At 45.7% G+C, this 15,945-nt stretch overlaps 1 protein-coding gene across 1 annotated transcript in view; it reads right to left on the bottom strand.

Annotated features, from left to right (window-relative positions):
• Positions 1 to 15,945, bottom strand: part of DNAH7 (dynein axonemal heavy chain 7) — a 153,138-nt gene that overhangs the window by 19,362 nt on the left and 117,831 nt on the right. Inside the window, exons 51-54 of the mRNA XM_081886711.1 lie at positions 14,252 to 14,378; positions 12,638 to 12,832; positions 10,314 to 10,406; positions 155 to 331 (exon numbers count right to left, since the gene is read on the bottom strand). Of these exons, the coding sequence (XP_081742837.1) occupies positions 155 to 331; positions 10,314 to 10,406; positions 12,638 to 12,832; positions 14,252 to 14,378 (592 nt within the window). The remainder of the gene's footprint in view (positions 1 to 154; positions 332 to 10,313; positions 10,407 to 12,637; positions 12,833 to 14,251; positions 14,379 to 15,945) is intronic.

Here is a 15,945-nt window from a genome sequence, read left to right on the forward strand (position 1 = left end):
TCACAAAATGACCATACAACATTTTTGACTGTAAATTTCTATTGATAAAAATAAATAAATATTTTTTTTAAAAAAAAAGAAGAAGAGAAAGAGTAGACCCCGCTTTAAAACCTTGCACCTACAAAGAGTGTCATGGTAATGGTCCTCAACGCACCTGATCATCTGCAAACTTGAGAAGAGCAGCCATGGGGTCTGCACCAGGAGACAACACAAAAATCAGCGGAGCACAGCAATGACTGTCACCAAAGGCCTTGGACAAGTCGAAAGGAGGTGGTTCGATAAACATACGCCCCAGGTTTCCAGTGATAAACTCCTGCACCATTGGAATAATCTGAAAAAATCAAGTAAGAGGGAAAGGAAACGAGGTCACCTTTAAATTCAAAGATACGGTTTTAAGCAACAATACGTTTTAAGATGAGAGGCAAAACAAGCCCATGCATTTGTAATGAACTCTCCAGCGATGATCATTCACAGCCAGCTGTTTAATACAAACATACATCGGTCATGTGTAGAAATGACGAGATACCGAAAAGGGTACCTTTTCTCTTTTCACCCTTTTATGAATGTTAAAAATAAAGAAAAGAAGTTGATGTTGCACATTGGAAAAGGAATAAAATAGCAAGGCGGAAGAAAGAGATGCACCATTCTGTAAACTTCCAAGGAGGCTTCTAGACTGTCAGTATTTTGCAGGAGGTATTCAAGCACACGCTGCAAATTAAGTTTCCTCAGTTAAAGTGGATTAAAGCAGTTTGTCATTCTAGCACAGGGTGGAGGAACCTCCAGTCCAAATTCATCCACAGGGCCATCTCTGAAACCATGATTCATCAAAAAAAAGCTGTGTGCAGGCCTAGTCCCCCCCAGGAAACTGGTTTTGAGTAGGATTTAACACCTACTTGTCAACTGATGGGTGGGGGTTAAATCCTGTTCAGCTTGGCTTCTTGATTTCTGTGAGGCAGCTATTCAAGATGCCAGATACTGTGTCCCATAAAGAAATAAAAATATATCAGTGCCTAGCATTTATACAGCATGTGTTCAAAGAGCTTCACATAAGTTCCCTCAGAACTCTCTACAACACACCTTCGAAACACCAAATCAGGAAAAAGCTTGTCACTCTAGCATGGATGTGCTGAACCCAATTCCCAGACCTGTGTCTGAGGAAAGATGCTTATGCAATTGCCGCTTGTCATGGAGGAATGAGAGAATAATAATAATAATAATAATAATAATAATAATAATAATAATAATAATTTATTTATACCCCATCCATCTGGCTGAGTCTCCCCAGCCACTCTGGGCGGCTCCCAATCGAACGTTAAAAACAGTACAGCATTAAATATTAAAAACTTCCCTAAACAGAGCTGCCTTCAGATGTCTTTTAAAGATAGGATAGCTGCTTATTTCCTTGACATCTGATGGGAGGGCGTTCCACAGGGCAGGCGCCACTACCGAGAAGGCCCTCTGTCTGGTTCCCTGTAACCTCACTTCTCGCAATGAGGGAACCGCCAGAAGGCCCTTGGCGCTGGATCTCAGCGTCCGGGCTGAACGATGGGGGTGGAGACGCTCCTCCAGGTATACAGGAAGTATACCCGCTGAATCCCTCTGGTATATAAGTCTTAAAGGTAAAGGAGTCTCCTTTGCATCTGCTCTCAGGTGCAGCGCGCACACACACACACACACCTGCACAATGTACCCAGGGCTGGATTTAGGTTTGATGAGGCCCTAAGCTACTGAAGGTAATGGGGCCCTTCATATGTCCAGCTGTCCTTTGTCAACAACAAATTGCCCCTGTTTTTTGTATTGAATATATGCTATATGGTAATTTGTGGACCTAATAGGTATCTAAAGTCATTTGCACATGCAGAATGTAGGCACCCTATATATAGAAATGAGCAAATCAGTGATATTTTAGGGAGCAGGCTAGCAGGCAGGGCCCATTACTTACATCATAGAAGCCTACACAACACAAAACACTGTAGCTATATGTAGGTTTTATTTTACTTGTTTTTTTTCGTATATTTTGGAAATGTACATCCAGTTGTTTTTTTCTTTAAATTTTTTTGGGGGCCCCAAGAGAGTGGGGCCCCAAGCTACAGCTTGTTTAGCTTATATGTAAACCCAGCACTGAATGTACCAGAATAGATAGACTAGCATATCCCTTATAAAAACACAATGAAGCTGCAATCCTACACACATTTATCCGGAAAGTAAGTGCCATTGAACTCCTTGGGGTTTACCTCTGAGTAGACATGTGCCGGTTCAATGGTAAGGTTTGAATGCCATGCACCAGGGCTTCCCAAACTTAGGTCTCCAGCTGTTTTTGGACTACAACTCCCATCATCCCTAGCTAGCAGCACCAGCGGTCAGGGATGATGGGAATTGTAGTCCAAAAACTGGTGGAGACCCAAGTTTAGGAAACTCTGCTATACAACATTCCCGGGCCGAGAATAAGTGCCAATGAGCTCAAGAGTCAGCAGAACTTACTTCTGATTTACAAAGTGCATAACGTTGGGGTGCAAAGAGACCGTTAAAGTCACAGAACTGAATTCGCATGTAATATTTTGTCATTAAATGGTGCTAGGACGGTAGCCAATAAAGGTGACAGACAGCACAATCCTATACGTGCCGACTCAGAAGTAAGTTGCGCTGATTTCACAGGCAAATGGGTTAAGGGTTGCAGACTAAATTACTCCCCAGTTTAGAAGATATCTGCATGCCCTGTTAACCAAAAGGGTGTGTGTGTGTGTGTGTGTGTGTGTGTGTGTGTGTGTGTGTGTGTCTATCTGCAGTATCAAGCCTGCTTATCAGAAAGTGGGCCCTGCTGAAAGTCAATGAGACTTGATTCCAGGTAAACTGTTTACAGTCCTTCTCACCAATGCTTTAACAGTAAGCCTCACTGAACAGAGTAGGATTTAATTTGAGCTACACCCTATAGGCCACTTATATAAGGATTTTGATAAGTGGACTCACACTGAGGTCAACTGGACAGCTGGATGGCCACCCAAAACTCAAGGGTCTTTTAAAACAAAACCCACTATAAAGCAACACAGTAGTGGCACTAGGAATATAGTGTGATGATGATGATGATGATTTATGATTTATACCCTGCCCATCAAACATTAAAAACTTCCCTAAACAGTGCTGCCTTCAGGACCATGGATTATTTCACAATATAAAAATAATCAGCCAGAGAAAGAACAGTTGTAGTGAGCTTGCTTTCTCCCTTCCCACCAGAAAGAAAACTTAGGAAAACCTTGTAACTGAAAACTAGTGCCTGAGGGGTTTTCCCCCTTCTCCCAGCAAGCCATTTTCCTTTTGTTTGTTGTGTTGTGTTGTGTGTGTTTTATTGTGGCACTGTGGTCTAAACCACCAAGCCTCTTGGGCTTCCCAATCCGAAGGTCAGCGGTTTGAACCTCCACGATGAGGTGAGCTCCCATTGCTCTGTCCCAGCTCCTGCCAACCTAGCAGTTCTAAAGCACACCAGTGCAAGTAGATAAATAGGTACCACTGCGGCAGGAAGGTAAACGGCATTTCCATGCACTCTGACACTCGTCATGGTCCTCCATGCGCCAGTAGTGGTTTAGTCATGCTGGCCCCATGACCCGGAAAGCTGTCTGTGGACAAACACTGGCTCCCTCGGCCTGTAAAGCGAGGAGTGCCGCAACCCCACAGTTGCCTCTGACTGGATTTAACCGTCCAGGGGTCCTTTACCTTTACCTTTTTTACCTATTATTTATCATGCTAAGTCACTCTAAGAGCCTTTTCTTTGGGCTGAAAAGCAGAGTGGAAATATTTAAAATAAAAGAACAGAACAAACCAAACAGGGCTTGGCTACTGGGCTATCTTTCTTAATTTTTGGCCACAGTTTTCCTCTTTTGATGACTGCATTTTGCTGTGGGTGCAATTCTCCCTCTCTCATTTATGCTGATGTTCACAGGTGAGACCAACCAAGTCAGCTTAATGCAGCTTAATGTCGAACCTTATATATAAAGAGGTAAGTCATGCCAGAGGAACGCTACTAAAAGTCACAGAATTGGTTTCTGAAATGGAGGCTGTACTGAGCGAGATGAACTCAAACTCCAAGTGCCTGCTTGAATTTAGAGAGATGCACGAGTATGAGAATCGCTTGAGAACCTTCACACGATCCTGGCCTTTTAAAGAGAACTGCAAGCGTACTCCTGGAAACGTAAATCTACTGAATTAAAAAATAAGAAAACCATCTTGTAGGTCAAATATGCATATTCACAGTAAGTGCTACTGAGTTTAGGAGGACTTACTCCACATAAGTATGCATAAAACTATAACCTAAATAAGGTTTTAAGCTTCTTCTTTTTTAAGTGAGCAAAAGTACTTTATGTTATTCTAAAGCAGCAATGCGGCAGCAAGCAAAGGCTATAGCAGCCAAGGCTGCTGCTTGTGGCTGGAAAGCCAAACAGGAAGTTTGTGACTGTTGCCATGGGAACAAAGGGGCAGTCCATTCTGTACTGAGCACCGGATGTTAGCTCAGTGGGTTTGTCATATGACCTGTACAGGATGTACATGGGTGGAGGTGGAGTTTATTCTAACTGCTGATGAGTGCAGACATGTTTTCTCTGTACTGAAGTAAAAGACAGGAATAAAAGATGTAAATAGATTTCTGTCTGCTTCTTTCCCCTCCCTGGGGACACCAAAGGGGAGAGAGGAGCAGTTGGTGTGTTTTCCTCACAGCCTGAGGAAAATCGCCGGAACGGACCTCGCGTATGTTTTATCCTGCCGGGAGTCGCCGGAGGGAGGTCTAAGGAATTCAGCCGGTGCCTGAACAGATAGGCACATACCTCTAAGACGGGCGAGAATTCCAACAGTGGTAGCAGACGCCGGTTGCTGTTTTCATCGACCTCTGCATCAAGGAGTGGCCTCCATGGAAGCCTGAGGTGAGAAAGCTGATTCTCTGCAGCCAGAAGCTGACCAGAAGAATCTGAAAGCCAAGCAACGGAGCCCAGGTATGAGATTTTCGGGCTTAGAAGTGTGAATGCAGATTGATTTATTCTCTGCTTCGAGGGAGAAACGTTTGGCAAACAGCTCCAGTCAAAAGAGAAACCGCATTCCAAACATTCCTGTGGTTTCCTGTTCAAGGAAAAGGAATGCTGTTGCTTAGCAACGAAGGCCAGTTTCACGAGAGGGCTGGACAAGTCAGACTTTTGCCTCGGAGAGGCAAAAACAAGGTTTTGTTATGACTAGGCCCAAGCAAACAAACTGTTGAAATGGAAATTTCCAACGCAGCCAGCGTTCAGAGCTGCCAGGTGCACAGAGTGTAAACAAGCCAGCTATTGGATTTTAGAGGCTTGTGTTTGAGAGTCAATGCAAGGACTCAAGATGGATGCAAAGAAGGGAGCTTTGCCTTCTCCGCCCCTCCTGACCAGTGACAATTATGCATCTTGGTCTATTAAGATGAAGGCCCTGCTGCAGACTCAGAGACTGTTTGGGGTGATTGAGAACCCCATTCCAGCAGCACCAACGCGTGCTTGGGAGTCACAGGATGTGAAGGCCAGAACTGCTATAATTCTGTGCGTGTCAGATTCGGAGCTGATCCACATACAGGATTTACTGCACGCGAGAGATGTTTGGGACACGCTGAGAAGGACACATCAGAGAGATGCAGGTTCTTCAGCGTTGCTGTATTTTGAGAAGCTGACCAACCTGAGGCTTGCGCCTGATGGAGATGTTCAAGAGCACCTGACGGAAATGAAATTTCTGCGTCAACAGATGGTGGAACGCAATTTCCGTTTGCAGGAGGAAGTGTTTTGCTTCATGGTGATCAACAGCCTGAATCGGACTTACAAAACAGTTGCCAGTCAGCTGGGGTCTCTCCCAGCAGCGGATTTGACTTCGGAGAGGGTCTTTGCCGTGGTTCTTAATGAACATGACAGACTTGCCGCCCTGGAAGTCAAGAACAGGGGGAGCCAAGAACGGAGTTCTAACGCCCCCACTGCTGAAGCTACTGGAGAAGACGCTGTAGCTTTAAACGTTGTCCGATGCTACAATTGTGACCAGACTGGGCATCTTCAGCGGTACTGCAAGAAGCCACGTAAGAACAGAGGAGCTAAGGCGAGCTCCGCAAAGTCTGAGGCGTCAGACAAAGGTCACACCAAGCCAAAGGCAAAGACTGCAAAAGCTTTGATGTCGCTAAAAGCCACACCAGAGGTGGGAAACTTCTTTGTCCTAGACACGGGCGCGACGGTTCACATGACAGGACACAGAGGACTATTTTCTACGTTTGAGAAGCAAAGCTTCGCTGTGCAACTAGCCAACGGTCAAAAGCTGGAAGCGACCGGAATTGGAACTGTGTATCTTAAAAGTCTGAACTTGACTATAAACAATGTTTATTTGGTTCCAGAGTTGAAGTATAATCTGCTCAGCGTTTCGCAGATTGCCAAGAAGGGACTAAAACTGTCCTATGATGATCAGAACTGCGAGATCTACAAAGATGGAGAGTTGTATCTTTCTGCCAAAGAGAAAGATGGACTGTATTTGTTGACTTTTGATCAAAGTGATTACATGGAATGTAATTCTTGTGATTCTAACATGATCTCTTTTACAGGTGTAGCCAAGAAGAACACCAAGCTGGTGACCTCGAGGGTCGACAAGGCATTTCAGCGGGTGTATGCTGATGTGATTGGTCCTTTAGCACCGTCTAGAGGCAATGCAAAGTATTACCTAATATGTGTTGATTCTTTTACAGGTTTTGTCTGGATTTATCTTTTGGAGAGACCGAAAGAAGCCTTAGAAAGGTTTAAAGAGTTTTGTGACAAAGTTAAAAATATGCATGATGCTGACATAGATTGTCTTTGCACAGATGAGAAGCCAATTTTTCTTTTACAGGAGTTCCAGAGGTTCCTGAAGAAGAAAGGGATAAAACACAAAACTGCTAGTTCTGAAGAAGCTTGGAACAAATGTGTTTGTGTTAGGGTGAACAAAGAATTGCAAAAGGGAATGGAAGCGCAATTGCTTAGTTCACATCTGCCACATGAGTACTGGGCTGAATCGCTAATGTCATATTGTTACACGTGGTTGAGAAAGTTTTCAAAAGAGTTGTGAAGTTCTCCTTTTGAGAAACTGTTCCACAGAAAACCTTCTGTTGCCCATTTCAAGGTTTTTGGGTCTCATGTGAGAACAGAAGCTCCAGGTGGAGTAAAGAATGCCAGAGGCATTTTTGTGGGTTATGAAAAGGGTCTCTACAGAGTAATTTTGTCTGAATCTGGAAAGGTGATTCTCACAAAATTTCTAGAGAGTGCTCCTGAACAGGAGAGAGTGATTGTTCACACATTTCCCACAGGTGATGATGATTCTGATGATGATGATGATGATGAGTTTGATCTTATTGAGTTCAGTAGTACTGATGATGACAGCGATAGCTCAGACAGCTCAGTTGTCACAGTCATTGAGAGGAAATCTCACATAATGACTAGACCCTCAGAAGAGGAGGATGAACCACTGATTAAGCTTAGTACTGGTTCTCCAGAGAGTCCAGAGGCTGAACCAGAAAGCAAAGAAGAGCAGCACCTCTTACGTAGGTCTGAGAGAGCAACGAAGGGTGTACCACCCAAGAGGTATTCACAAGAGTTTGCTAACTTAGCTGTTGCTGTTGTAAACGACCAAGGTCAAATTGAAGCTGTGTCTGAGTCAGAGACAAAGGCACAACAGAGAGTTGCTAACCAAGGTAATGCAGAAGCACTCATTCCTTGGAAGTCACACAACCAGAGAGGTACATTGGTAAAACCAGTGGCGGGTAGTTCCAAGGGTGGAACTGAAACAACAGGGGAATGTTATAAGTATAACAACTGTTTGTTTTCTTCTCTGGATGACGCTTTGCTCGCAGCACGCATTGATACTTTAGGGGGAGTATGTTATTCTAAAGCAGCAATGCGGCAGCAAGCAAAGGCTATAGCAGCCAAGACTGCTGCTTGTGGCTGGAAAGCCAAACAGGAAGTTTGTGACTGTTGCCATGGGAACAAAGGGGCAGTCCATTCTGTACTGAGCACCGGATGTTAGCTCAGTGGGTTTGTCATATGACCTGTGCTGGAAGTACATGGGTGGAGTTTATTCTAACTGCTGATGAGTGCAGACATGTTTTCTCTGTACTGAAGTAAAAGACAGGAATAAAAGATGTAAATAGATTTCTGTCTGCTTCTTTCCCCTCCCTGGGGACACCAAAGGGGAGAGAGGAGCAGTTGGTGTGTTTTCCTCACAGCCTGAGGAAAATCGCCGGAACGGACCTCGCGTATGTTTTATCCTGCCGGGAGTCGCCGGAGGGAGGTCTAAGGAATTCAGCCGGTGCCTGAACAGATAGGCACATACCTCTAAGACGGGCGAGAATTCCAACACTTAAACCCCTAAAGAGAAAATTCTCTTCTCATCTCAATAGCATTTTTGCTTGTCTCTTTTGACAGTATCCTTGCAGATTAAGGATGAAGAGGGTTTAAGCTACGCTCTGTTGCTCGCCTGCCTGCCCCAAATCCTGCATCATAATGTGGTTTTATCTTGTAGCTGTTACAAATCCTAGAGGTTTTATTTTCTAGCTATTAGGAACCCTATAGATCAGGAGTAGGCAGAAGATAAATGGGGATCTGGTGCTGGATCTCTGGGTGACTTGAAGTAGATTGGCAAGGTATTTGCCTCCTGGATGTCGAACCATAAAGACTGAAAAAGCTGCCCTCTTTCCCTAAAAACGGGATCCCAGGAGGTGGGGAGGGGTATAGAGAAGAGACAAAGAGGGGGTTTTTATGGCCACGACTGGACCCAATGGTCAGGGGTCCCTTTACCTTTTATACCATTGGTGAACTTGCTGTATTGGGGTTTAAGGCAATGCAAAGCAAACTAACAAACCTTACGTCACTTTTTTTTTTCATCGTTAGAGTGCAGCAGATATCCCTTCAGAGTGGAGGGCAATAAAGTGTGGCATCCAGCTATGTCCTACTCAGAGCAGACCCACTGAAATTAATGGACCTAAGTTAGTTTTGCCTGTTAATTTAACCGGGTCATCTCTCACTGCCAACGGTCCAAAGCTTTGCTAACTTTGCTCCTGCAGATCAAAGGCAGCATATGAATTCTGGCGCTCCTACATACCTGAGGCCTTACTTAAGCGCAGCTGGCAGGCTGCCCACTTTCACTGCCGTAATCATGTTATGTAGTTTCTATTTTTAGTGTATTGCAAGACTAACCTTCAGAAGACCATTTGTTGCACACTGATCTGTAAGGGTGAGGCAGCAGTATCTCAGAATAAGACATTTCAGACAACACTGCACACTAAAGTCAGGTTCCGTAATTTTGAAATGAGGTGCGCAAGGGAATACAGTGGTACCTCGGGTTACATACGCTTCAGGTTACATAGGCTTCAGGTTACAAACTCCACTAACCCAAAAATAGTGCTTCAGGTTAAGAACTTTGCTTCAAGATAAGAACAGAAATCGTGCTCCTGAGGCGCAACGACAGCAGGAGGCCCCATTAGCTAAAGTGGTGCTCCAGGTTAAGAACAGTTTCAGGTTAAGAACGGACCTCCGGAACGAATTAAGTACTTAACCTGAGGTACCATTGTAATGGACCTCTGGAAGGTATTATTATTAATTAATTTTGCATACCGCCCTATACCCGCAGGTCTCAGGGTGGTTCACAATATAAAATCACATAATAAAAACAAGAACAAGAACAACCCAATAACCCCTCTCTCCCCAACACATTTTAAGAGGGCATTGGATGTCAATCAGCTAAAGGCCTGGTTAAAGAGGAACATTTTTGCCTGGCACATAAAAGTTTATAATGGAGGTGCCAGCCAAACAGACAAAAGATTGAAAAGGGGATGGAATTAATCCTGCCAGTTTGGTACTTTTCAAGCAAAAGGAGCCTGGCAAACTTAGTGTTCATTACCCCTGCCCCGCACGCCTTTAGTCTAAAAACTATGGCAGGACTCACTATAGTGGACCACATTTTAGCGCAGGCTACAATAGAGGAGGCAACCAGACAATTGTGTGCATGTGTGTGCACATCACAATATCACAACCCATGTCTTAAGGTGGGGTTGCCATGCATCCGGATCTTCCCAGGATTCCAGTGACGGAATTAGCGTCCGGGGGAGAATTTCAAGAAATCAGCAAAATGCCCAGATTTTTTGAAATTTCCCCCAAGAAAGCTCAACAACTTTTTGTGTCCGGATTTTTACTTCTTGAAATATGGAAACCCTATCTGAAGAAAGATTAAACTAACACGATTGTGTCATACATGCAACAGGACCTTCGAAACTCTGCCCGCGCCAGTGTCCTGGGGCATGAGTTGACTGCACTTACTTTGTCAGGTCTTAAGCAGCGAATGATGAGCATCCTTTGGAACTCCCCCATTTTGTCTTGCCACTCCTCAGGAAATGCCTCGTGATGAGGTTCCTGCAAGCGAAACAAAAACACTATGATTGGCTTTCCCTGTCCTTGAAAGCTCCAGTTAGTGCAGAATTCTGCTGTCAGGCTTCCTCCCCCCCCCCCCCCCCGTGGCAGTAGATAAGCAGAACAAAGGAAAATGAGTCTTCTTACCAGTTAGAAATTTTAATAATCACAGCAAGAGAACAAAGAACCCATCTCCTAGAAATGGCGGTGCTCCCAATTAAGGCTCACACCCCTTTCCGTCCCTATTAATCTACAACACTCCTACATATTGTAATCTGAGCTTGTACCCTCTGTGCTTTCTGTTCTGCCACTTTCTCAGCTCTTCTTGACCTCGGGCTGAGAGGAGGAATGCTGTCCAGAGACCATGAATCTGTTAACCCTCTCTCTCCCAGCGCTTCTTCTCCTAGCTGATCCCCATCCAGTACTTCCCAGCTTCTGCCTTCTGAACTATGTCCCTCTGCAAACCACTGTTCCAAATCTATACTGTCGCTCCAGCTCCTGGGAAGATTGAGGATCCAAATCAGGAGGAGGGGTGCCCCCCCATTCTACCTCAGTGCAGCCCTCCTCAGCACGGTCCCTGACAGCTGCAGCCCAGCTGCTGAAAGGAGAGAGACCCTGATAGCATATGGCACCTCTTCCCACAGATCTGCACTGGCTGACGATTTGCAACCTGACCAAGCTGAAGGTGTAACAGCTTGTGTCCAGTTTACTGCCTTACTCCAAGCATGCCCCCTTCAACCACTTCCATCTGCGGAACTGGGACTGTTACCGGTGCCCCATAATCCTCGTTCTGCACTTGTAAGAAACCATTCTTTTAGCACTGTAGCACCCACACACCAGGCAAAAAACCCTACCGCACTGCTGGAAGCGTTTTTGTAGAGGCAGGTTGGCCCAGCAGATGTAGAAACTTCACATTGCAATCATCACTGTTGGCCTTAATTAACTTCTGAATGTTTTTCAACTGTCTAATACAGTGGTACCTCGGGTTAAGTACTTAATTCGTTCCGGAGGTCCGTTCTTAACCTGAAACTGTTCTTAACCTGAAGCACCACTTTAGCTAATGGGGCCTGTTGCACTGCTGCTGCGCAATTTCTGTTCTCATCCTGAAGCAAAGTTCTTAACCCGAGGTAATATTTCTAGGTTAGCGGAGTCTGTAACCTGAAGCATAGGTAACCTGAAGCGTATGTAACCCGAGGTACCACTGTATAGGGAATTTCAACGTTTTATTCTTTCTGTAAACTGCACGCCATCGAGTGGTATGTACATTTTGATGAAGGCCAGATTCAACTCTTCACCCCAGGCAATTCTTGGCCGAGAAACCGATTCACCCTACTTTTTTACATAGTTACGCTCCCTTGTACCTGGGTGAAGACTTCAAGCATTTAGTAATCTCCTACATTCTAATTCTAGGAATTAGGGGGTAGTGGAGAATCTGGTACTCAATATTTTTAGGAGAACCTGCCCCCTGCCCCCCCCCCAGATTCATACCAATACAATTGAATGCAGAAAAATAAAAATAAAAATTTACTGGAATGTACATTTCTGAAGGAATGCTTTTTTAAAAGGAAACAATATTACTTGTAGTAATGTTCGCTTCCCTCCAAGGTGTATCATCTAAACCCATCTGCTTATGAAACTTGTAAACTGCTCATCCCCGCATTCCCGGTTATCTCAGAAGATAACATCTTTCTTTGACAGAATAGGCAACAACACCACCACCACTGAGGGCGCAGTGAATACCGTATTTTTCGTTCCATAAGGTGCACCGGACCATAAGGTGCACCTAGTTTTTAGAGAGGGAAATCAAGAAAATATATATATATCCATCCCGCTCGCTGTCTTGGCTTCCTCTTTAGCCGCGTGCAACCTCTCCAGCCAGGAGAGGCTGCGTGCGGCTATGGCAATACCCCCACCTCCTGCAAAAGCCCACAGGAGCTGCGCACCCTTTAAGGAGCCTGCGGCTCCTGCGGGCTTTTCTACGAGGAGGGAGAAGGGACTGACTGAAGAGTCAGTCCCTTCTCCCTCCTGGGAAAAAGCCCGCAAGAGCCGCATGGAGCTTGTGTGCGGCTCTTGGGGGCTTTTCCTGCCTGCCTCCCCCCTGCATTCACTCCGTAAGACGCACACACATTTCCCCTTACTTTTTAGGAGGGAAAAAGTGCGCCTTATGGAGCGAAAAATATGGTATTTGTTCTGAGCAGCTAGCAAGAAGGGATGAGTGAAGGGGGGAAACAAACCAAACTGTCATAGACGTTTTTCCACCCGTCCTTCAAGCGCATGAATTCCTTCCGAATGCTTCTGAAGGCTGGCAAGTCGTCAAGGCGGCAGACTTCATCCCACGATTTCGTGGGGAGCCAAGGGCAAGGGTTGGAGTAGGGATTGTCCAGGCCGATGCCTCCCGTGAGCAAAAACTTCCACTCCGACTCATCAATCTGCAGTGAATTACGACAAAATGAACACGCAGTGTAAGGACTTGGGAACTTGAGCAAACAGGTCGGCATTAGGGACACCCATGCCATGAGAGCCACATCACCAGTAAGGGGCCCGCTGTTGACCCTCAGAGCCCCACGAACCTTCACTTTCCTGTTTGGATTGCTACCTCTTGCCCTCTGCAAACCTGGAAGCAATGAGGCGGCTGTGGCATCTGCCCTCCTAGGTGGGTCATAAGGAAAGGGTTAAATGAGTGTGAAATGATTGGCCAGTGGGAACCCAAGGGGAGGAGTTAGAGTTGAGAGTTGGGAGTTGGAGAAGGAAGAGGGAGGATAAGTCTGTGGGTTGGTCTAGTTTTGATGTGAGAGAGTGAGTGAAACTGTTAGGAGGAGTCAGATAGACAGTTGGGATAATCAGTTAGAAGTTATTAGGAAGGTAAAAGGTAAAGGGTAAAGGGACCCCTGACAACTAGGTCCAGTCATGACCAACCCTGGGGTTGCGGCGCTCATCTCGCTTTATTGGCCAAGGGAGCCAGTGTACAGCTTTCGGGTCATGTGGCCAGCATGACTGATTGGTCCTAGAACAATAGGATTCAGAATGCAGCAGTCTGATTGGCCCTAGAACAATAGAATTCAGAATGCAGCAGTCTGATTGGTCCACAGGAGCCACCCAATCCAGCTCCAGGTGGAAGTGAATCTGCAACCTGATTGGCCTGCAGGTGAATCCCGGAATTAGCCAATCACGTGGGGCCCATTGTTTAAATAATGTATATAAAGCAGACATTCTGGGGGAACTTCCATTCCTCCTCACCACTATGAGCTGAATAAAGAGCATGACATCCACTCTCGACTCTGAGTATATTTCAACCTGCAATGGCAGGATGGCAGTCACTATACCGTAAGGCCTCCCCTAGTGTAAGCTACTAGGTTACTGCTTGGCTCTTCCTCCAGCTGTCCCAGAGCCAACTGGGAAAAGCTGCCAAACCGTATACATGTAAACAGCAGGAAAAATGCTATACCAGAAACCAACAAGTACATGACAACAGGGCTATGTACCATATCACAGCCAGAAAACAATTTTAACAGGTATAAAGATTACACCCCAGGAGTCCCTGTCCACTTCCTGTTGTCCAGAGGACAAGCTGATCCCAATCCTACCAGCTTCAGGACAGGCTATGCCCCTCAAACATGGGCGCTGGCCCTGGTCTGAACAACTGCATTGAGCTGCCCAATCTCAGTTGTCTGCTTGGTGGTCCACTTGCTGACAGGCCGCCAGATCTGACCGCATGGTGATGTTGGTAGGATGTTCCCACAAAGGAGAGGAGATGGAACAGAATGGGAGAGGCATTTGTGGATTCGCCAACAGATTAGCAGATTTATATGTGGGCCACCATACAGAGTCATTTGCCTAGCGGGACTAACCAATTTATCATGCTTCAAGAGGTTCACGTTTAGGCAGAAGGAGAAGAGCAGCTTGTCCTTTTCAAAGAGAGAACGGCAGATGTTGACATAGAGGGAGTAAGTGAAATGGTCTTTGAGGATCCTCAGCCTGTAAGAGTGAAAAGAGAAGGTTGGGGAAATAATAATAATTATTATTTATTATTTATACCCCGCCCATCTGGCTGGGCTTCCCCAGCCACTCTGGGCGGCTTCCAAAAAAATATTAAAATACTGCAATACATCAAACACTAAAAGCTTCCCTAAACAAATATTAAAATACTGCAATACATCAAACACTAAAAGCTTCCCTAAACAGGGCTGCCTTCAGATGTCTTCTAAAAGTCTGGTAGTTGTTGTTCTCTTTGACATCTGGTGGGAGGGTGCCACTACCGAGAAGGCCCTCTGCCTGGTTCCCTGTAACTTGGCTTCTCGCACTGAGGGAACTGCCAGAAGGCCCTTGGAGCTGGACCTTAGTGTCTGGGCAGAACGATGGAGGTGGAGATGCTCCTTCAGATATACTGGACCGAGGCCGTTTAGGGCTTTAAAGGTCAGCACCAACACTTTTTGTGCTCGGAAACGTACTGGGAGCCAGTGTAGGTCTTTCACGACTGGTGTTATATGGTCTCCCAGTCACCAGTCTAGCTGCCACATTCTGGATTAGTTGTAGTTTCCGGGTCACCTTCAAAGGTAGCCCCACGTAGAGCGCATTGCAGTAGTCCAAGCGGGAGATAACCAGTGCATGCACCACTCTGGCGAGGCAGTCCGCAGGCACTTTACAACCAGCCACTTTACAATCTTACTTTACAACCAGCCACTGAATAAACTCAATTACAAACTGCTTAGATTTCAGTTACGGATGTGCTGCTGGTGGATTTTGTAGGCAGCCTGTTTTAGCCTCGCCTCCTGACTAACGCAAAACACAAAAACACGTCAGCCATTTGCAAAGGCTTCGCGGAGTGCATTAGCCGTGAAATACAAGCAGCGTTTGGGCCTCTTGCTGACACACAATGAAATGCAGCATAGTAAAAGCTGTATTCTTTACACATCAGAAGGTCACCAGCATGTCCTTTTGTATCGCATCCCATTTTCCCTACTTCACAACTATAAGCTTCCTCTCTTATTAACCTCTATCCAGCCTGCATAGGACTGCACACAACCAGCAAATTCTTGCTCCTGTGAGATCCACTGCTTGCGTTATGTTGCTAAGAGCCCCAGAGCTTTCTTTATGTAAGACATTTCACAAATAACCCCTGAATCATTGGTATGGGGAGGCAGAGTGAGCATAGTCAACTAGTGTAATCATGTCCTTGTCGGAAGGTTCAGGAAGACTTAAGGTCAGGACTGTAACCCAGAGAGGGCATCAAAGGAAGATTCTGGAACCGAAACTCGATCTTCGAGCTATTCGCAGAATGGTAAGAGTTAGAAGGGACTTTGAGAGTCCTCCAGCCCAGCCCCCTGCAATGCAGGAATCTCAACTAAAGCATCTATAACAAATGGCCATCTAGGTAAAGGTAAAGGGACCCCTGACCATTAGGTCCAGTCGTGGCCGACTCTGGGGTTGCGGCGCTCATCTCGCTTTATTGGCCGAGGGAGCCGGCGTACAGCTTCCGGGTCATGTGGCCAGCATGACTAAGCCGCTTCTGGCGAACCAGAGCAGCGCACGGAAATGCTGTTTA

The sequence above is a fragment of the Podarcis melisellensis genome (assembly GCF_964234715.1).
Source record: "Podarcis melisellensis genome assembly, chromosome: 1".
Lineage (NCBI taxonomy): Eukaryota > Metazoa > Chordata > Lepidosauria > Squamata > Lacertidae > Podarcis > Podarcis melisellensis.